General features: G+C 40.9%; 1 protein-coding gene across 1 annotated transcript in view; it reads left to right on the plus strand.

Moving 5' to 3' along the window:
• Nucleotides 1–22,914, plus strand: part of EIF2AK4 (eukaryotic translation initiation factor 2 alpha kinase 4) — a 101,934-nt gene that overhangs the window by 53,156 nt on the left and 25,864 nt on the right. The window contains exons 15-26 of the mRNA XM_045822521.1: nt 772–894; nt 2,806–2,910; nt 4,807–4,864; nt 5,629–5,708; nt 8,281–8,382; nt 10,145–10,198; nt 13,898–14,134; nt 15,388–15,463; nt 16,137–16,258; nt 19,054–19,103; nt 20,080–20,248; nt 21,532–21,648. Of these exons, the coding sequence (XP_045678477.1) occupies nt 772–894; nt 2,806–2,910; nt 4,807–4,864; nt 5,629–5,708; nt 8,281–8,382; nt 10,145–10,198; nt 13,898–14,134; nt 15,388–15,463; nt 16,137–16,258; nt 19,054–19,103; nt 20,080–20,248; nt 21,532–21,648 (1,293 nt within the window). The remainder of the gene's footprint in view (nt 1–771; nt 895–2,805; nt 2,911–4,806; nt 4,865–5,628; nt 5,709–8,280; nt 8,383–10,144; nt 10,199–13,897; nt 14,135–15,387; nt 15,464–16,136; nt 16,259–19,053; nt 19,104–20,079; nt 20,249–21,531; nt 21,649–22,914) is intronic.

A 22,914-nucleotide genomic window follows, 5' to 3' on the forward strand; every position in this document is an offset into this window, starting at 1 on the left:
TAATGACATCATTAGGTTAATTAGCTCTTCTGGGTTTTTTTAACATTTTATTTATTGCCTTGCCTGCTGTGGCTCAGTGGATTGGGTGCCATCCTGTGAACTGAAAGGTCTCCAGTTCAATTCCCAGTCAGGGTACATGCCTGGGTCATGAGCCAGGTCCCTGGTTGGAGGCGTGCGAGAGGCAACCAAGAGATATTTCTTTCTCCCCTTTTCTCCCTCCATTCCCCTCTCTCTAAAAATAAATAAAAATCTTTTTTGAAAAAAGATTTATTTTTTAAAACATCAATCAGTTGCTCCTCACATATCCCCAACCAGGGACCTGGCCCACAACCCAGGCATGTGCCCTGACTGGGAATCAAACTGGTAAACTTTCAGTTTGTGGATGGTGCCCAACCCATTGAGCCACACTGGTCAGAAGTAATTAGTCCTTCTTGAAAATTTGGGTTTAGAAACAGTCTTGTACAACAAATAAAATTCTTCTTCTCATTTTATGTATTATTTGTGACAGATTTTTAAATGAGTAAGTTATTTTTTAAATGAACAGTAATATGAAAAATTGGTTATATTAGGATGCTAAGATTATCATACTTTCTTTCCCAATTTTTTTAATACTCTTGGTTTCTTTTTTCAATTAAAAAAAAAAAGCCTTTCCCATAACGATTTGAAATCTATGGTACATGATTTAAAATTAAAGGATTACATTCATTGCAGTCGTCCCCCTTAACTGAAACTCCGTATAATGAAGCCTGCCTGGTTTGCCCTTGTCCGCAGATGGAGTACTGTGAGAAGAGCACTTTACGTGACACCATCGACCAGGGACTGTATCAAGACACCACCAGACTCTGGAGGCTTTTTCGAGAGATTCTGGATGGATTGGCTTATATCCATGAGAAAGTAAACTTTACAGCATTTCTTTAAACTTATCTTTATATAAAATTCAGGACCAATGACAACTGTAATTGAACAATAATAAAATAATTTTTTAAAAATACAAAAAAAATTAGGACTGAAAAAATAATATAAGATTGGAGAAAAACAGGGAAAATTGTGGGTATATTGTAATAATCTATTTTTATAGGAACTAGAACAATGTGTCAAAAGACAAGAAAATAGTACAAAATATTAAAGTTAAAAGGAAATATTGAAGGTTAAAACAAGGATCAGCAAACCATGGCCCACAGGTCAAATCTGGCCCACCTTGTGTACAGCCTGGCCTATGAGCCTAGAGTGACTTTTCACATTTTTAAGTGGTTAGAAAAAATCAAAAGAATAATATTTCACGACACGTGGAAATTCTGTGAAATTCACATTTCACTGCCCATCAGTAAGTGTTACTAAAACAGGGCCATGCTCATTCGTTTACATCTTGCCTGGCTGTTTTTGTGCCACCACTGTGGAGTTGAGGGGTTGCAACAGAGATTCTATGGCCTATAAAGTCTAAAATATTTACTTTCTAGCCCTTTGGGAGAAAAGTTTGCCAGCCCCTGAGTTAGCAGGAAACACGTGAACAAGTGTGGAGTGAGTGAGAGGACGATTCCTAGAGCGGGTCAGAACAACGTGAGGGTGTGATTGACACGTGCCGGGTTATTTGACTCTGACTCCGTGCCAGCCTTCTGGGAATGTGGAGAAACCAGAAAGTCACGTGGTAGGGACAGACACGAGACCTCTTGAGCAAGGATATGGTTATGTGGATAGAGATGAGACTTTTTGAGTAAGATGGTTTGCCACATGTATAAAATGCCATTTTAGAGCTAGAAATTGCTGTTACATGTAAATGCTAATGGGTCTAACTTCAGGGTGAAACATGGCTTACTTTTTAAAAAATGGAATTGTCCATTGCATATTAGCCAGTGTAAATATGTTTTTTCCTTTGCCTCAATTTTCTTTAACCTCAAAATAGTTAAACTGTGCCATATTTTTCTACTAAAAAGCCAGGGCTGTAATTTATACATGTTTACTTTATAAATGATTTTGTGGAAGCAGAATTTGCAAGACTGGAAATAAAAATGAGTTCTAATGAGGCCCACTAGAACTCTGCTACTGTAATATCATCCTGGGTCCTACAGCTGTGCCATGGCTCTCTTCTCCTGATCTAATTTGCTCAGTGCCTCCCAGTCATTTGTTGGGTGTCTAATATTGTGCTACACCCAGAAATACGGAGAGGCATGGGTGTATGACAAGCCCCACACTTGAGAAGGACTTCTTGTATTTTGAGGGAGCCATAATTTACTTTCGAGTAAAGGTAAAAGAGATCACATGATGTGTTTTAATTATCTCTTACACTATAGAACCTGAAACGATACTCACTGTGAGAATGCCATTAGGAAGGGGAGAAAGCACGTTCGTGTAACAAATAATCATTGAGCTCCTTCCTTGTGTGCTGGGGATGGGAAGCTGGATGTTAGAGTTACTGTGGAAGGCTTCATGAATGAGTTGGCACTTGTAAATGTTGGTACAATTCAAGTGGGTGGAGGACAGCCAGAATTTCCCAGCAGGGGAAAGTGTGAAGAAAGGAGTAGAAGAAGGAATGAAACCAGTGTGCGTCTGTCTCCCTGACCAGAGCAGGGATCTTGTGATGCAGCAGAGAGAAATAAAATAGTGAGCCTGGTGGAGAGGGCCTTGCAGGTAAACTGGGAGGTTGTGGCAAGGTCATTGATAGGATAGTGGAGAGACACTGCAGAAGGTGAACAGTGTGGACCAGTACGGTCTGTGGGAGAAGACGCATCCAATTTTGTCACTGGGTTGCCTTTCAAATTAGGGAACAGGTATAACTATAAACTTGATTTCTTTGCTCTCTTCTGTCAGGGAATGATTCACCGGGATTTGAAACCTGTCAACATTTTTTTGGATTCCGACGACCATGTAAAAATAGGTGATTTCGGTTTGGCGACAGACCACCTACCCTTGGCTGTGAGTATTTTTTTAATTAGACTGTGCCTGAAAGTGGACCTGCATGTCTCGATGATCATGAAAGTGTTAGAAGGCAGGACAGGAATGAGTTCACTGAACTCTGCTGTGTGATCCCCAGGAGATGGGACAGGTCGAAAGGGGTGAGCTGCACATGATCTTCTATGCTTTGCAATTGAGAATATATTTTAGTGAGTGCACTCCACTTGAGGGACATAATTTAGGACATAATCATGTTGATATTTAGGTGAAAGGCATATATAATACTTTATGTAATAATTTGTATTTTGGTCTGTCACACAAGTACTGGGCTAGATGCTTTGCACTTGAGGGGCTTAGTTCGTTTATAAAATAAGGCTCCAAAAACAAAACACCACTCCTAGACAACATATAATCCACAGCTATTTCTTCTGCACAGCATTGTAGAGCAGTCCTTTAATATATAAAGCTAGAATAATGTGAAATGAGCAAAATAGTGATGTGAGTAAAAGATGAGAAAATTTACACATGGCTATGAGAATCAAGAAAGGCTCAATTCTATATAAAGAAAACAGCATTTCAAATGTGCCTGAAAGGATGGGTGGGAGTCCAGCAGACCAAGCTTGAGCACACAGCGTGGTGACGCCAGGGTAGGGGGTTCCAGCAAAACAGCATAAGCAAAGGCCCTGGACCGAGCAGACACGACTGTTTGAAGGCCAGTGTGTCGTCTGGTTGGTTGAAACGATGAGGTGTAGGGGAGCAGTGAGAGAGGATGCTGGAAGGTTGGGGGTCTTGTAGGTCGCAGACCTTGAGAGCCAGAGAAGAGTTTTACTTGGCATTGGAAGCCCAAGTTACTAAGTGTCAAAAATCTGTGGTAAATGCCATGAATTCTAAGGGTGGTCAGAGAAAATAAAACAGGATTTGGATGAATGGTAAATAATCCATTTGGATAAATGGTGAATAGAAGCTAAATCCGCAGGAGAGGTTAGAAGGAGCAGAGAGGGAGGATATGAAAGCAGGTCAAGTAAGAACATGCACCTGACCAGAACAGAGCATTCTGAAGAGTGCTAAGACCCAGGAAGGGCTAAGTGATGGGGACCATGATCCCCAAACTAAAGAATTTAACTTGCTTTCTGGGAAGCTTATAAAGTGAGGCCAATAAGAGCGCAGTGCTGGAGGCCCACTGACCTGGGCTAGAATCCTGTCTCTGCCACTTCTCTGTGGTGTGACATTGGGCAAGTTGGTTAACCTCTCAATAACTCACATGTAAAAGTTGCCTAATACTAGTACCTACTTCAGACAGCTGTCAGCAGGATAAAATAAGGACACCGGTCAAGCACCTGGTCAGTGCCTGGCACTGAGAATGTTAAAGCCATTAGTATTGGTGATGGTGCTTGTAATAGCAACCTATGGAGTGATGTCAGCAAAATAGTGATTTAGGGTAATATATGAGTCGGCACTGTGGCAGATATCATGGAAGAAGGTGAGGCTACTTAAGAGGTGTCAGCAGTGATAGTGGAGTAGATTTGGTGACCAGCCTCTAGGAAAGACAAGTAAAAATTGACCCAGGTAAATGGGAAAGTTAGAAAGTGAGGCAGTGGTGGTTGTTAATATATTCTCACTCTTCCTAGTAAATAGGTTGTTTTGGCATTTGCTTCTATATAAGCTGCCAGGGTTTCTGCCACAGAGAAAGAGTTCTATAGTGAATTGCCCTTCTTTTTGATCCTAATGGGTTTTTGGTAAGCTCCGCATTAGTGGGCTTACTAAACAAAAATATTTAAAGATTTAAAAAAAAATCATTATAATTATGCTGGTTTCTGTGTGATATTCTTCATTCAGTCTTCATTTAGAAATGGATAGGACATTCCTATGGAATAATACAACATTTTAATGTGATATTTGGCTTACTTTTATTTTTAGGCTGACGGCAAACAAGATGATGCATCAGGAGATCATTTAATTAAATCAGACCCTTCAGGTAAATCAGTATATTTAATTTGTGTATTAAAAAACAGATCGTGAATTTTTTTTCTCTCATTTTTTTACATATAAAAAGTTATACGCATATAGTGTATGTAGCATGAGGACTTCAGAGAGATATATACACCCATGAAACCGTCACCATCATTTATGTTATAAACATCCATCACCTCCAAAAGTTTTCACTTGCCCTTTTATTTAGAATTATTTTATTATTACTTATTTCTTTATTTAGTTTGTGATAAGAACACTTAACATCTACCCTCTTAAGAAAATTTTAAGTATACAATATAGTATAAAATTTCTTAATCTGAAACCTGTTTTTCATTTGTAAAGATATTATCCTAAAGCAAATTATAATTATTCATTAAATTCACAAAATTGTGAAAATGCTTTAATTATTTCTTCCTTTTCATTGTATCAGTTTTTCTTCAGCAAGCCAGGAAATCAAAGCTTCAGTTAGATTAACTGGCTCCCGGGGCAGTTACACTTTGTCTGACCCCACGTGGTAATGTGAGGCTGCCTCACGACCGGGGCCGGCACGTCCCTGTCTGGCACTGCCTCTCCTCTGGAGAGGGCATGGCCGATGTGGCTTAGTGTTAATCACTGTGTGAAATGCACACTGCTGCTTCCTGTGAATAGTGTGAACAATGAACAGATCATGCCTCACTCTTAAGGAACTTTCTCTTTCTTCTTAATAAAAATTTGCCTTATCCCTGAGCCCTGTCACTGGAAAGCCTTCCCTTGCCTTCTTCCACACAGGTCACCTGACTGGGATGGTCGGCACTGCTCTGTATGTAAGCCCAGAGGTCCAAGGAAGCACCAAATCTGCGTACAACCAGGTAAAGGGCAAGCTTTGAGGGGAGAAGAAAAGGTGTCAAGAGTGAGACAGTAGTAAGAACATCAAGGTCACTGCATTTGAGATTTAGTTCCCAGCTGAAATAGCCATGAACATTTATTCACTTGATATGTATCCATGTGTACATTGAGTGACCACATGGACAGGACATGTGTTGCCCAAGTATGGTGACTAAGCTGGCACAGAGCTGTGGAGAGTTAGTCCCTTCATCCATTCCAAGAGGACTTGAACTAACCTGGGTCCAGCCAGGCCCCAGAAATGCAAGGAGTGAGGTAGTCAAGTAAAAGACAAATGTCTTCTTCCAACCCGCAAGGAGCTTATCCAGTGAGAGGTAAGAAGAAAAGGAGTCCAGTGACCAGAGAACAATAGGGACATCATCTTTAGATTAGACCAGAGAAAGCTTTTCTAAGACAATGACTTTTAGGATAGAAGAGGGAAACGCCATATAAAGTTGGAGTCTGGAGCATGCCTGGGAAGAAAAAAGAGTGAGGCAGAAGGAGCAAGCATGAAGAGAGGACACCTGGTGCTAGCGTGGCACATTTAAGGCAGTCAAAAAGAAGGTCTGTGTGTCTACAGTGTGATGAGCAATGGGAGAGGGGCATGAAGTGAAGCGGGAAAGGAAGGCAGGGGTCGGTCATCCAGGGCCAACTTAACGATGACGAGGAATGTGCACAGGGAGACCCTGAAGGACCCTGAGGAAGGGTTCACTTCAGCTGCTGCTGGAGGCTTTGGAGAAGTCCAGGGGGAGCAGCTGATAGCCGGAAGCAGAGTGGCAGCAAGTGAGGTGGGGAGAAGCAGCAGGTAAGAGATGCATTTGGGGGAATTGACAGGTTTTCCTCATGAAGTGGATTTGGGTGAGGAAAGGGAAGGAAAACAGGACACTGCTCAGGTTTCTGAGCAGCTGAGGGAAGGGAGGATGGATGAGATGAGATGAGGAAACCTGAGAAAAGACATGGGGAGAAGGAGGAAATGATGGCAGGAAAATTTCGTCTGAGACATGTTATGATAAGTTTGAAATGCCTCATGAGAAAGTCAACTGGAGATGTCCAGTAGGTTGTGAGGGACTCAAGGCCGAGAAAGGTCAGAGTCAGGTACAAAATTTGAGTCATCAGCACACAGATGAGATGTAAAACCATGAGACTGGATGAAATCACTGAGGGCAAGAGTGCAGAGCTAAATTTTAAACATATGTTAGGCAGGCAATTCACATCAAAGCATATTTTTAGGTTTGTAGTGGAAACACAAGCCTGGGTTTTGGCTCCAACAGGGAGCGCTGGGCAGCAACAGGAAGGTGGGACAACCCTCAAATACGCATGGGGAGTGAGGGTGTGTGGAGACGCACGTGCACGCACTGGGCGTGGGAAGGGCCTTCAGTGTCATCTTTCTGAGTACAGTGTGGAATAGCGTGAGGAAAGCCTCAAAAGGCCTCCACCCTTTGGCCCAGCAGTTCCACCTTTTGAAATGCACCCGAAGGAAACAGCTGGGGACGGTCCAAAAAGATCGCTATAAGAGGCACTCTCCATAGTATTATTTATAACTGAAAAATGACTGAAGTGCTTAGAAATAGGGCACTGGTTAAATAAATTATGGAACTTCCATATAATTGAATACTGTATGACATTATAATCATATTTTAGAAGCTTGTTTTAGAAAAGTGATACAGTATTTAAAAATATTCTCACCATATTAAGGGAATAGAAGTTACACAGAGCATCACGGTTCTAGTCTCAAGAGTGTGTGCATTTTTGAAAGCACAGAATGGGTGAATCTTAGACGGCACTAGTGACGCTCCTTGAGCAGTCTGATTGCAGCACTTGCTGTTTGCTTTGTGGTGCTTTTTTGTACATTCCACATTTTCTACAGCGAACATGTGTAGGAAATGCCACAGTAAATGTGTGGGTTTTTTTAAGACTTCTGAGGTTACTGGTTATAGACAGGCTCTCCTGCTACTCCTTGAATCCAAATTCATTCCAGAGTTCTTCTGGAAAGTGGCTTCTGTGCCTGGGTGCCGTTGCCATGTGTCGGCTGTGGAGTGTTATCTGCCCCCTGGCAGCTCCCAGTCTGACACTGCACTGACTTGACCTTTCTCTTTTTTACTTGCACTTCAATATTTTGTTAAGGTTTCTCACGTGGTCTTTCTGTTGTGCCATTCCTCTGCCTCGTTGGTATGACTTGGCAATGAATAGTTGATCTTTGCTATTAGCTACAGATTTTGGTCTGTTTCCTTTTTGAGACTAGTAGAAATGCAAAACAAATTCTTACGACAAATCTTGGTTGTCCTTGCTCTTTAGTAATTATTCTCCATGGTTGACCAGTGGCTATCTATGTCTGTTACAATTAATTTTCAAGGAAAATGTTGAGAAGTCATGCCAAATATTTAATCTCATCTGTATTTTATACCTTTACTGCTTTAGAAGAAATTTTTTTCCTATCTAATTAGCTTGTTTTTCAGTTATAAAAACTTTAATTCCAATTAACAGTGCTCGTGAGATAATTCCCTAGTAAATAACACTTCAGATTAAGGCTCTCTAAATACAATTCTTTTTTCTCCCCAGAAAGTGGATCTCTTCAGCCTGGGAATCATCTTCTTTGAGATGTCCTATCACCCCATGGCTACGGCCTCAGAAAGGATCTTTGTTCTCAACCAACTCAGAGATGTATGTATCAGATGCTTTAGTGCATCAGTTTCCAGTAACCTGAATCTTAGCATGGACATCAGAATTCAATGCAGAGTATTTTTCTGGTATTTATAATACAGAAGTGATACTGCTATAATTTTCTATATTTCTAATAAATAGAAATCTATCTCTTACCTCCAGTAATGAGAAGCTCCTCACTTTTGTTTATTTTTAGAAATCCTACTTGGAGAAATTGCTAGGTTATAGTTTGGGGGGCGGTTAACTCTTGAGAAACTTATTTTTTAATTTAACTTTTTAAAAGATTTTATTTATTTTTAGAGAGAGGAAGGGAGAAAGAGAGGGAGAGAAACGTCAATGTGTGACAGAAACATTGATCACGCACACCCAACTGGGGACTGGCCTGCAACCCAGGCATGTGCCCTGACTGAGAATCGAACCAGCGACCTCCTGTTTCACAGGCTGACACTCAGCCACTGAGCCAGCCACACCAGCCAGGGCTATTTCTAATTTTAAAACAAAGGAGGAATCTAAGAATTTGTAAATAAAATCAATACAGTTACATTAGTGAGGATAGGTTATAAGGCTAATGGATATTTAGTTCTAGAAATTAAAGGTTCTGCCTGGTGCCTAAAGAAAACACTGTGTCCAGAAATTAAAAGGGCTCTGGGGAAAATATCAGCCACTTGAACTTTTCCCCAATGAAATTTTCATTTGTGTTCTTGGTATCGATCCTTGCCTCTGTTATTGCCCAAACTAAAAAGGGATATGTTAACAATGTGTGAGGTCAAGGGTACTCATTCAAAAAAACATGAAGATGAAAGTGGAGAGTAAGGTTCGCCTGAGAGTGATTTAGATTTACATAGTTATGGGCAAGAGATATTAAGAGTTTTTTCTCTTCCTTCCTGAGCAGAGCAAAACCGTGTTTTGGAAAACTCTAGAAGAATTTTACTGCCAGTGTAGCATGGACAGCTGTGTTCATAAAGTAGCGGAGTAAATAAAGTGATTGCTGTGCCCTCCCCTTGACTTGAAATGGTCTTAGAGAATTAGGCCTTCGATGAAGTGCCTTTCTTTAGTCAAAATTCATGTTTGTTCCCTCATTTCAAGAACATCTAAACTGTCAAGTTGATGTTATGATTAGGGTCTTATTTATCAGAAGGATGAGAACTTCTGGGGAAGTAGATATTTCAGTTTATGTTTTTCTCTTACTCTGTGTTCATGGTGTGGTGTTTTTGCATTTTTTTCATCTGGAGTTTAATAAAGCTACTTTGCCCTTCTGTGAAACCATTAGATTTTTAAATACTTTGTCCTCAGATAAGGTACTTTCTATCACCTAAGCTGTCATTTAGGAAAAGTTTGCATTAAAATAATATGTATGGCCCTGGCTGGTGTGGCTGAGTGGATTGAGCTCTGGCCTGCAAACCAAAGGGTCACCGGATCGATTCCCAGTCAGGGCACGTGCCTGGGTTGTGGGCCAGGTCCCCAGTAGGGGGTGCGTGACAGGCAACTACACATTGATGTTTCTTTCCCTTTCTTTTTCTTCCCTTCTCCTCTCTCTAAAAATAAATAAATAAAATCTTTTTTTAAATAATTAAAAAATAAAAATAAAAAAATACTATGTATGTACTTGGAAGAATGGGCATTGGGTTTCAAGAGACACCTCAGTCTTCCCCAGTTGGCAGATTTTCATTTCTGTATTTGATTCTTCTTATCTCTAGTGAATAAATGCTTCAACTGTGGCAGTCTGCCAAACACTTGCTGATTGAATGTAATATTTTTTTAGGCCACTCCACCTAAGTTTCCAGAAGACTTCGATGATGGAGAGCATACAAAGCAGGTAATTTTCTGATACTTTAAATACTGTCTTCACTCTTGGGTTTTAATTACTGTTTTTCTTATTTTTTTTCAATTAGTGATCTTCTGCCACTCATTCTCTTGTATCCTGGGAATAACATGGAGAGAAAAAAATCAAAAGATAAAGCACTTAAAATGTTACTAGACTTGAAATACATTATAAAAATGCCAAGGACTGGCACAGTTAACGAACTACAGGGTGCTCTTGTGTGGTTCATTGTGCTTTTGAAGTGCTATTTAGAACCTTGCCACAGCTGTTGAAAAAGATAGAATGCTTATATAGCTTATTGTTTTAGAGAAAGCTTGGGACTTTAAGAAAAGAAAAATAATTTAAAACTATAATATTGTTTCGTTTTGTGGTTCAAGTAGCTCGGATTGTAAAGGGCAGACTGGACAGTCTGAAGTTACAGATTTTTAAAGCAAAATGATTCCTCCTGCATGCTATAAATATCTGAGTATGTGTGCATATGTAATTTGTCATAGGTTCATATTGTCATCCAGTCAATATGAAAGAATAATTAGAAAATTGATGTATTATACTTCTGGCATGTATTTCTTCTTAGTTGGTTGTCTCAGTGAAGCATTCATGGTCACTCACTCTTATCATATGGATGTTTATCCCTTAAACTGACCTTTCTTAACAATTATAATCATGGTAAAATTCCTTCTTTAAGTAACAGTCATGCGTCACGTAACTGTTTGGGTCAGCAAAGGACTACGTATACAACAGCGGTCTCATTAAGACTAATGGAGCTGAAAAATTCCTATCACCTAGTGACATCATAGCCATCTTAACATTGTAGCACTATGCTTTATGTGTTCGTGGTGGAGCTGATGTAAGCAAAACCGCTGCGCTGCCGGTTGTGTGAAAGCACAGCAGTACAGTCACGGTAGTAGGCTACCCCACTGAGGTCTGTGTGAGTGCACTCGGTGAGGTTCTCACAGTTACGAGAGTGCCTAAGGACTCTTTTCTCAGAACGTATCCCTGTCTTTAGCAGTGAATGACTATTAATGTTGAGAACAGAAACCTAGCCAGAAAATGGTATTAATTTGCTATTTCTTGCTTATTGATTATATATCTGGGTGGACAATTCACTTTTCCAGACTTTTATTTTCCTCACCTGAAAAATAAAGGGATTAAATACCCTGTATGTATGTATCAGCACTAACATCCTGTAACTCTTAACATGACATTTATGGCTCGAGAGACCAATTCTGCGTCATCAATTGAATTAGTAAAGAACCATTAGAAAATGCATTGAGTTGGGTTTCTACTTCTTTTGTTAGTTATCATTTTTTGAACTGAGTCATTTCCTGTGTTTCTGGATGTCACAAGAAAATATTCATTTCATAGCCTTTCCCTATAACAAGAGCAGTCTTATTCAGAATTTCCACATGTTGGTAGCTCTGGTGGCTCAGGAACCATATCACACTACAAACAGGAGAGCAACTATCCAAACCAGTTCCCACAACAGAGATTGCCCTCCATCACAGGTATGGACTAGGTAGGTGCCCTTGAGCATCTGCATGTGGACTGTGTAAAGCTGACGACAAAGCCCCCACCACCGCCACCTCCCACATCGCGGGCATCGCCTTTTGTCTGGGATGAGGCAGCACAGAAAGTGCTCACAGATGCGTGTGCCAACGTTCACCACACACAGAAATTAAGCGGGATTTCAGGGTCTGTTTTGCTGAGTAGGCTGTTGTTTCTACCAGTTTAATTTGATGTGCCTTTTCATAAAAGTTGTATCATGTCAGTTCCTTTCTTTGCATGAAAGGTAATGACCAATGTTTTTATTTCAGGCTAAGACTGGGGTAGGAGTTTGGGGGGAGTGTATATTAAACATATAGTTAGAAAATGCTTAATAGAATTAATCTAAAAATTGAGATTTTTCTGATCTCAGATGTTCCTCAAATTCCTTATAAATCCTTATTATAAACAAGAGAATTAAGGAATCACTGAGGAACTCTTAAAGGTTTATATTACCTTCAGATTGTTCCCCCCTTAATGAGATAGTAGCTGTGAAAATACAGAGTAACATAATCAAGAGAATTCCAGGGAATGATATCATATAGATAACATAAACAGTAAAGAAAAAAATAAAAACAAAGTTTTAAGGATCCCAGCAGATCCTACACATTGTAATTTTAACTAAAATTAGACACATAAAGGTATTTGTTTTATATGCTCACATTTTTTTCAGTATATTTTACTGATTATGCTATTATAGTTGTCCCAATTTTTTTCTCCCCTTTTTCTCCCTCTGCCCTGCACTCCCCCCCACCTTCCAGCATGCCCCCACCTTAGTTCATGCCCATGGGTTGTACATGTAAGTTCTTTGACTTCTCCATTTCCTCTGCTATTCCTAACCTCCCCCTGTCTATTCTTTACCTCCCATTTATGCTTCTTATTCCCTGTACCTTTTCCCCCATTCTTTCCCCTCTCTCTCCATGCTGACAACCCTCCATGGGATCTCCATTTCTGTGATTCTGTTCCTGTTCTAGCTGTTGGCTTAATTTTGGGGCTTTTGTTTTTAGGTTCAGTTGTTGATAGTTGTAAGCTTGTTGTCATTTTACTGTTCATAGTTCTTGATCTTCTATTTCTTAGATAAGTCCCTTTAACATTTCATATAATAAGGGCTTGGTGGTGATGAACTCCTTTAGCTTGATCTTCTCTGGGAAGCACTTTATCTGCCCTTACATTCTAAATGAAAGCTTTGCTGGATAGAGTAATCTTGGATGTAGGTCCTTGCCTTTCATGACTTGGAAGACTTCTTTCCAGCCCCTTCTTGCCTGCAAGGTCTCTTTTGAGAAATCAGCTGATAGTCTTATGGGCACTCCTTTGTGGGTAACTGCCTCCTTATCTCTTGCTGCTTCTAGGATTCTCTCCTTATCTTTAATCTTGGGTAACTTAATTACGATGTCTCGGTGTTGTTCCTCCTCTAGTCCAATTTCTTTGGGACTCTGAGTTTCCTGGACTCCCTGGAAGTCTCGTCCTCTTCTCTTCTCTTCTCTTCTCTTCTCTTCTCTTCTCTTCTCTTCTCTTCTCTTCTCTTCTTTCTTTCTGGTTTTATTTATTTATTTTTTAGAGAGAGGGGAAGGGAAGGAGAAAGAGAAGGAGAGAAACATCAATGTGTGGTTGCCTCTCACACATCCCCTAATAGGGACCTGGACCAAAACCCTGACATGTGCCCTGACTGGGAATTGAACCAGCCACCCTTTGGTTTGCAGACCAGCACTCTATCCACTGAGGCACACCAACCAGGGCTGGGCCTCTGTGTTTTAAGAAATACTAATATAACCTATTTTGCTGTGTGTAATACCCACTTTTTGCCAAATTTTTGAGGGAGAAATAAGGATGTGCATTATACATGGGTAAAATGATTATATACCATGGGTATAATAATCCTGTGTATAACACACATGAAAATGTGGGCATGCATTATACATGGGAGCCCATTATACACAGTAAAATACGCAATACATTGTTGCACAATACTATGACCATATTGAAGTGCAGAAGGAAAATGACAAATTCAGAGACTTCAGAAATTAAAATGCACCCACTAAGTGCAAGAAGTGCAGTGTCTTTTCTTTGACTGCAACAACTACTGGCTTGTCAGGAGAATCGTGAGCATCAGCTGTTGCTTCCCATCACCAGTATGCCTGGGTTTTGTTATAGAAATCTGTCATCTCCTGGCTGTTGAACCACGACCCAGCAAAGCGGCCCACAGCCACAGAACTGCTCAAGAGTGAGCTGCTGCCCCCACCCCAGATGGAGGAATCAGAGCTGCACGAGGTGCTGCATCACACCCTGGCCAACGTGGACGGGAAGGCCTATCGCACTATGATGGCCCAGATCTTCTCCCAGCGGATCCCCCCTGCCATCGATTACACCTATGACAGCGACATACTGAAGGTGGGCTTAAGCTGGGCTTCCGTAGAGCGCTTAACCTGGTTCACAGAAGGATCAAGTCAGTTTCTTATTTTTCATAGAGTCCTGTAAGGCCTTCAACACAAATTCTCAGTCTGAGGTCTGTGTGTGCAGAATGTATGCATATGCATTATTCTGGGAAGAACCACACTTTTAATCATTTACTTGAGGGAATTCCCGATCCACCCTCTCTCTACCGACCCAAGAGACTGAAGGAGTGCTTTTAGAGACGGAGCCTTGGCCCTGCTGCCCAGAGCCAAAAGCACCCAGCCAGCTCAGATACAGATCGAACAGTCAACAGCTCCAAGTGCTGGCTGTGCATCAGAACACCTGGGAGGCCCTTTGACAAAACAGATGTCCAGGCCCTGCGTGCGTTCTAGTGACAGAATCTCCAAAGGTGAGGTACTTCAAGAATCTGTGTAAAAGCTCCCAAGGTGGTTTCTGAAGCATAGCCAGGTTTGAGAGCCATCGACGTTTTCTTTATAAAAACAAACAACAACAAAAAATCCATGATATGAAGCAATATAGCAAAATTATAGCAAAATGTTAAAATTTGATTAAGTTGGATGGTAAATAACAGATTTCTTCTATATCATGTATGTTTCTACATGCTCAAAACGTGATATAACTTTAAAGGAGTAGTAGAGGAAGTAGAGATGAGATTCTTGGAAGATCGGTATAGATTTTAGGGGCCAGAGTTTTCTGGCTGGCAGTATTAGAAAGATACCAAATTATGGGTGACTCTTTTGTCTTTTTGCTTCTCTGTTTCTGAATTTTCTCTGGTGAAATGATACTGCTTTTCTAATAAGAAGCAAGTGGAAAGGACAACTACTTACAAAATATCTAAATGCCATTTGTCTTAAAAGGAGCCCACAGTGAGTCACCTTAGCATATGGGAGGGGACCTGCGGCTGTTAGGGTCATGATCACCCTGAGGTTCCCCTGAGCTCCTCAGGGAGAAAGAACAGATTTGAATAGCTCTCTCACTCTCTGAAAGGCAGATATCCGTGTTAGGGGCTTGGACTTTGAACCCAGCTGGCCCTCCTCAAGCAGGATGCATTCATTGTAAGACTTCTGGTTTCTTCTTCCTTGAATGTGTTCAAAAAGGGACTGGCTTATTGAAATCTCTTCTATGATCCTCAGAGTAAGCCGTATGATGCTGACTACAAGCCAAAGATTAATATTTTCGGTGATCCTGCTGATTAGGTTTTGATGACATTTTAATTGGTCGTATTCTAGGGAAGCTTTTCAATCCGTGCAGCCAAGATACAGCAGCATGTCTGTGAAACCATCATCCGCATCTTTAAAAGACATGGTATGTTCTTTTAAAAAATCGTATGTTTTCTCAAAAGATATTTTTTTCAGCATTAAAAAGTACTGTTAAAAAAGCAGTTAATAATAGATTTGGGTGCAATTATATTTTACTTTTAAGTTTAGTTACAAGCAACTGACATCATGTGAAATTTAAGTTTATTTTTACAACTCAGCTTGATGAGGAGAAATGGACTTTTTTATTTATTTTTAATCCTCACCAGAGAATATGCTCATTGATTTTAAAAGATTTTATTTACTTATTTTTAGAGAGAGGGGAAGGGAAGGGAGAAAGAGAGGGAGAGAAACATCAATGTGGGAGACGTGCATCAATCGGTTGCCTCCCATACACACCCCAACTAGGGATTAAACCTGCAGCCTTTTGGTGTACAGTATGATGCTCCAACCAACTGAGCCACCTGGGCAGGATAAACAGATTTTAATATTACAACCTTGCTACTAAAGTACAGCTGGTTTGTGGAGTCAGAAATAGAACTAAATTGACAAAGTTAACCTTAGGTGAGCTGTCCATTGAGAATTGACCACAGACTGATTGATGATGATTTCCACAGTCCCTGCAGCAGGGGATGTCACTGTCAGGTTTGTGTTCATTTGAACTTGCCTCCTAGGAAGAATGAGAACCTGATGATTGGTTATTTTTTTCTAATTTGATGTAGGAGCTGTCCAGTTGTGCACCCCGCTACTACTTCCCCGAAATAGGCAAACGTACGAGCACAACGAAGCTGCCTTATTCATGGACCACAGTGGGATGCTGGTGATGCTTCCTTTTGATCTACGGGTGAGGCTCGCCCTGCTGACAGTTTGGATGCCATGTCTGGTCGCACGGGCAGCACAACTGTTAAAGGAGTACCCTCCACTCATCTTTTTGTTTTGCTTTTTTGGCTGGACTTATGATCTATAAGGTAGATTCTACATGTCACCCTTAGAGAGCATATTTTTAAGGAAGTTATCAGGGTGAGAGCATTCCTGAAATTTAGTAATCGTTTGATCCTATGTTCATCCTCCTTGCTAACCACACAAGTGCCTTTGGCCCTAGAAACCAGAGCCCCACATTGCAGTTGCCATGTCTGTGCCTGGATGTGGAGCTCTGCCAAGTGACCAGACCAAGTTAACCAGGCCAACTGAGACACGTAAGGGGAGTTTTTTCCCTACTTCCTGGGTAGACCTTCGGGAAATTGCTGACATGTTAATGTCTACAACAATCAAATTCTTAGAATAGCAAGTGTCCCTGCTAATTGGGTGCACTGAACTCTGCTCATGCTTGCTGTCTCTGGGTCCCCCGGGCTCCCTCTGACAGCAGCACTCTTACAGTCATTCACTCACATGGTGTTCACTGCCGAGAAGCCCATCTGTAGCACTGTACATGCATAAAGACAGACAAGAGTTTCATACTCCTTGTGTCCCCAAAAGCACGTATAAGTAGAGAAATGAGCAAAGAATATAAGCACGCAATTCTCAAAAAAGAAAATGCACAGACTGATAAACTTCTGAGATGTTCAGCCTCACTAATAATGAGGAAATACCACGCAAAGGTATCTCCACTTCACCCATCAGACTGACAGAAGTATTTAAATGAATATCCAGAGACAACAAGGTCATAGAAAATAGGTACTTTCATATGTTGTTGATGGGAATGTAAATCACCAAACCTTTAGAAAAATAACCTGAAAGTATTTAATAATTTTTTTAATTATGTACAAACTGTGCCCTGTAAACCAGCAGTTCCACTTTGAGGAATTGATTTAATGAAAATAAAAATACGTCGGTGTATGAATATTAAAAGGATGTTTATTATATTGTTGTGGTCAAAAACTGAAAACAGCATGTTTATCTAAGGAAATTGGTTGCATAGTTTCCTATGGAATATTAAAGAGGTATAAGATCAAAATACATATATATCTTTTAGATATATCCATATCTATATTTGATCTTTAGAAATGCCCATGGTATATTGTTAGCTGGGGGAAAAGTATGTATATTTCAAATGAACTCTAATATGATTTCATTGTTATTATAGGAGAGAAACTTATTTTAAAAAACCAACTGTGTGTATGCATAAGGTGCACTATATGTATGCGTCACCTGGCATGTGTCAGGTGTAAACAGACTCTCACATGCGAGTGACCATGAACACCAGCTTGTTTGTGTCACCGTCAAGTTGTGAAGTATCAAAGAACACACTGAACCTTTGACTGTATTTTTCTGAAGAGGGTACTGAATCAGGGCATTTTTCTTTTTCATATTTATGTTGTGTGGCTTATTGCAAGAACAGATTTTGCTCTATGGTTTAAGGAACAAAATCCTTCTTTATTCTTGGCTTGTTTTTCTCTTACAGTAAGTAAAGTGATTTGGGGTTATTCTGAGAAGAGGGGAATACGTAGCATATCAGACGTGAGCTCTGTTAACGAAAGGGTAGAAGTGCAGACATTTATCGAATTTTTCGGACTGTAAGGTGCACATTTCCCCCCAACCCAACCCCCAAGTTTGGGAGGAATAGTGGTTGTTAATGCTGCTGTTGAGTTCTCTTTACATTTACATTGGTGAAATATTATGTTATTTATATTATTAAACATTTTACCACAGTTTTTGCTTCAAAATTTTTTTTTCCTATTTTCCTCCTCTAAAACCTAGGTGCGTCTTATGGTCTGAAAAATACAGTACATGGTGATACTTACACTGGCTGCTGCTTCTCCTGACATGAGGAGACTGAAATGTAGATTCTTGAACATCAGCTCTCTTTCTGTGAGCTGATAGACAATTCCAAAAGATAAAAAGTAATTACTGCCCTGGCTGGCATAGGTCAGTGGATTGAGTGCAGGCTGCAAACCAAAGCATCGCAGGTTTGATTCCCAATCAGGGCACATGCCTGGGTTGCAGGCCATGGCCCCCAGCAACCACACATTGATGTTTCTCTCTCTTCCTTTCTCCCTCCCTTCCCTCTCTAAAAATAAATAAATAAATATCTTTAAAAAAAATTTTAAAAAAGTAATTACCCTTTAGAATTTGACCCATTAGTCAGTGATACTATCAGATCTCTTGGGACAATCTGAAAATGGTTTTATAGGTTGTGATAATTATTAGTGGGTAGTTATTAAGAATTTCTCCTAAAAGATCAATGGGAAAATCAAGAAATTTACCAGAAGAGAGTACCCATTTAAGATTGCATTATCATAAATGACACTTTAAAAAATTCACAGGTAATCAAATAACTTGCACTGATTTTAATTTGGCATAATAAAATCAGCAGAGTATATTTAACTAAAAGTATATTTAACTATATAAGCAGAGTATATTTAACTTGAATTTTTCTCAAACTTAAAAGCCACGACTAAGGTGGGTGGAATATGCAGACGTGGGGTCTGCTGCTCACTGACACACTCAGGAACACGTCAAGGAATGTGAGTGACTAGCAGCACACAGCTCTGTGAATGTACGAAAACCACTGAATTGTACTTTAGAAGGGTGAGCTCTGTGGTATGTGAGTTCTATCTCAATAAAGCTGTTATTTAAAAACCAAAAGAAGTATGCTAGTTGGTACATCTTGACATTGACCTTTGAAACTTTATTTTTCAGGTTCCTTTTGCAAGATATGTGGCAAGAAATAATATACTGAATTTAAAACGGTAAGAAACAATGGGGGTTTCATTTGGTGGATGTGGGAAAGAAACCCAGGAAGAATGTTTTATCTTCTGTGATCCTTACACAGTAAAGAGTTTGGGGTTTAAAGTATTGAGCTTGGAATATGGTCGGAAAGCTCATGCAAAGTAGCCCTTTCTATAAAGGGGTGTCCAACTGACGAGGACAGTTGGACTCCTCTTTACAAGGGAGGTAGCAGTCGGGTAGGTACCCTGAAGCTCTGCAGTCTATTCCGTGACTTCTAAACGTCCCCAAGCAACATAATTAATCACTTTCTCAAATGGTCGCTTAGGGGGAAAAAACATCTGGCTGTTCTTGATCACAGATGGCCCATTTAAAAACTTAATTGGAGGTACAAATGGCCAATGGTCCCTGTGTGAAAACTGCCTACACAGGTAACTGAACAAAAGCTGTGTGCAGGGAAACGGAATGAACCCAGCAGGAGTGCCGAACAATGAGGGGGCCCCAGGCACTTCGCCCTGGGGAAAGGCTTTCTGTACGCATTCATATACCACAGGGAGCTGACACCGAGGTCTCCCTAAACTGGAGCAGTATTGTCAAGTGGGCGCCCTACTCTAAAGATCCTTTCCTCAAAAGAAACCAAAGTTCTTTACCTGTTTTTATTCTCAGCTGCAAGTGAACAATTAATAGTCGTAGGCCTAAGGTGTGGGTATTGCTGTGTAGAAAGCAAGCACTTAAGGTAAAATTATTTTTGTGTGTAATTTCATCTTTATTTCAAATACTTAATGAAAAACAAGCCTCATATTCAATTATGGGAACACTGGGAATTGGAACCTATATCACAAGGCAAGGCTGTTCTGGGCAAATCTTTTCTTTAAGCTTTCTTGGTCATACCACTGATTAATTTTTTCATTTTTGTTACTTTTATCTTGTTCAACAATTTCTTATACATTTTTGATTTCAGGAAGCAATGACCTTAGAAATCTGGGTTTCTCTCTCCAGATACTGCATAGAACGAGTGTTCAGACCTCGAAAGTTAGACCGATTCCATCCCAAAGAACTTCTGGAATGTGCATTTGATATCGTCACCTCGACCACCAACAGCTCTCTGCCCACTGCTGAAATCATCTATACTATCTATGAAATCATCCAGGAGTTTCCAGCCCTTCAGGTTCTTGTCCATATTCTAACGTTCTGAGGTTGTCATCAGACCACCGGAGTCCTTCATCAAGCGCAGGGAGGGGTGACCCACCGCAGAACTGCTCCTCAGTGTGCGCCGACTGTGAATCACATTTTAGTAGAGTGGCAGCGGAGAGTTTGACAGGAACCGGCTTTGTTTCTGTCTGTTTTGTGTTGGGGGAAGGGTGTTGTTTCTCTGCCCATTCTTCCAAAATGCAAAATATTAAGCTAAGATTCCTACGATGGTTTCTTAGCACTTCCATAGCCTCTTCAGAGCCCTGGGTGGCTCCCTCCACCCCCTCTCAACTCCCCAGCTTCACTTTTCCTCTCCCCTGCAGGCTCCTAGCCAGTGGAGACTGCTTCCAGCACAGCGGTTTGCTCTCCTCAGGCCTTCCCTCCCCGCGCCACAAGCCTGAGCTGTTCGTTCCCAGTCAGGGTGTTCCTTTGTGTTGAGAGACTTTTCTCTGGCCCGCCATGGTTTGGGCCTTTCTCCCCTGGAAGCCTTTCTGCTGCCCACTGACAGGCTGGCCGCCTTTTCTCTTCAGCTCTCACAGCACTTGAGATGAGACAGCGCCTGCTTCTTGAGTTGTGCTCCTTGTTAGTTGTTCAGAAGAGCTCTTTTTTCCCCCCGAAATTATAAGAAAAGGTTTACTTAGAAAGTTAGAGGTAGTAGGAGTGAGCCAGCTGGGCTGTGTAGGCCGAGGAAATAAGTTACAGAGGCAGAAGGGCCCTTGGAGCTTAGGTGAGAGAAGGGTAAAGGGAAGGCACAGGTGTGCTCTCAAGGGGGAGAGCTTGCCCAGAATTTGCGCTCTTTCCGGGCGGGACCCATGTGCCTCCTTTTCTACATTCCCCACTGCACCTGGCTGAACGCACAGCTCACAGCTGAACGCTTGCTCAGTAATTGGCTTGTGTGGACAAAAGTAAGGATCACTGTTCGCCCAGCCTGTGCTGCTCAGCGAGTTACCGTTGAACCAAATCCTTTCCTCCTTGAAGTCTGTGTGAATTTGCTCAGGCTTTTCAACACAGCTGAAGACCACAGTATCTTTTGTATGTGTAATGAAGTGTTAAGTTGTGTTATACTCTTTGACTACAATAAATGTAAAAAGAATGTATATGAAAAAATAAACTGGAAAGCAGTATGTTAAAAGGCAATCTTTTCATGTTCGATCCTCCCATGTGTAAGGATGATCAATCGGTGGTAAAATCCTAGGTTTGGTCACATACATGTACTGCTTTTATAATGAAAATAATTTTTTTTTCTTTTGGGTATCCTAGGAAAGAAATTACAATATTTATTTGAACCACACCATGTTATTGAAAGCAATACTCTTACACTGTGGGATCCCAGAAGATAAACTCAATCAAGTCTACATTATTCTGTATGATGCTGTGGTAAGCCTTGAATTACTTTGACTTGATAAGGAAGGATAAAAATAGTCCACGAGCATTTTCGTACTGATGTAACCATAACATTGAATTGAGACTTTTATCTCCTTCCCTCATGGTGAAAGAACCAATTCTGTCTGCTTCAGTTAAGTTTTGGTTGAGCTTTTATTCTGGACTAAGCCTATACTATTGGTGACCTCCAGGGTGTTTTTTAAGGGTAACTTCCGATTTCAAAAGATCAAATTGTCTTATTTCATTTGTAAGACAGTAAAGTTCTTCACTAACCTACTTCTAAAGGCAAAAAATCAGTGCTGATACCTGCCAGTAATGACCTTTACTGAGCACCTAAGCCACATGGCAAGCATGATTCTAATCTCTTCACTAACTCACTCCACCCTCATAAGTGCGGTTATGCTTAATTTCCAGAGTCCAAGAGAGGGAAGTGTTAATATTGAGAATAGAAGCCTTATGCTCTGCTCTTAATTCTTCCAACCTACCTGTGTGTATCAGTAAAGTCACTCGTAGATTTGGATTGGCTGGATTGGGGCAGAGTGGTTTAGTTCGCTGTTGGAGCCTCAGTTAGCACCTCCTTCCTGTGGGGCTGGGGCGGTGGTGCCTCCAGTTACTTCTCCTAATCAGCCACATCTTAATATTCGTTACTCGATAGTGTGTGTGCAGACCCTGGAGGGGAAACTTTGAAAATTTTAAGTAGCGTGGTATTATGAGGCTGGGATGGACGTAAACACTTGCTTATCTTTTCTAATTTCTTTTCAAGTTAAATATTGTTTTCATAATAAGAGGCATCTGAAAGATTCAGTAACAGAACCAAACAGTCTGCGATTAAGGCAGAACAAATAGTGGAAGTCCATAATGGCTTATTGTTCTTTATTCACCAAAAGGCTTAACTAGCTTTTCTCAAGGTGTATCTCGAGGACCCTGGCCTTACTGTTTGTTTCCAGTGGTTCTGTCCTCCCCCCAAAGTGCTGCTGCTCTTTAGCAGTGACGGATACAGTATGATGCCAGTCAAACACTGGAAGAAACCCCAGGGAACTCGTGGAGGGGCTTCAGGTCAGCCGTGTTCATATCCCACAGCCACAGCCAGGCTGCCAGTGCCAGAGGAAGTGCTGAGCCTGTCAGTACGAAGTCTTTGGCAGGGGTCACAGATCAGTGGACGCCCGCCCCACCCAGGCAGAAGCGCCCTGGTTAAGCCTGTCCAACTCTGAGCTGCCGTATCATTCAGCAGATGCAACTTTCCCCTTTTTAATTCTTTCA

This window comes from Phyllostomus hastatus, unplaced genomic scaffold (genome assembly GCF_019186645.2).
Source record: "Phyllostomus hastatus isolate PE091 unplaced genomic scaffold, TTU_PhHast_1.1 phas_scaffold_501, whole genome shotgun sequence".
In the NCBI taxonomy this organism is placed as follows: Eukaryota; Metazoa; Chordata; class Mammalia; order Chiroptera; family Phyllostomidae; genus Phyllostomus; species Phyllostomus hastatus.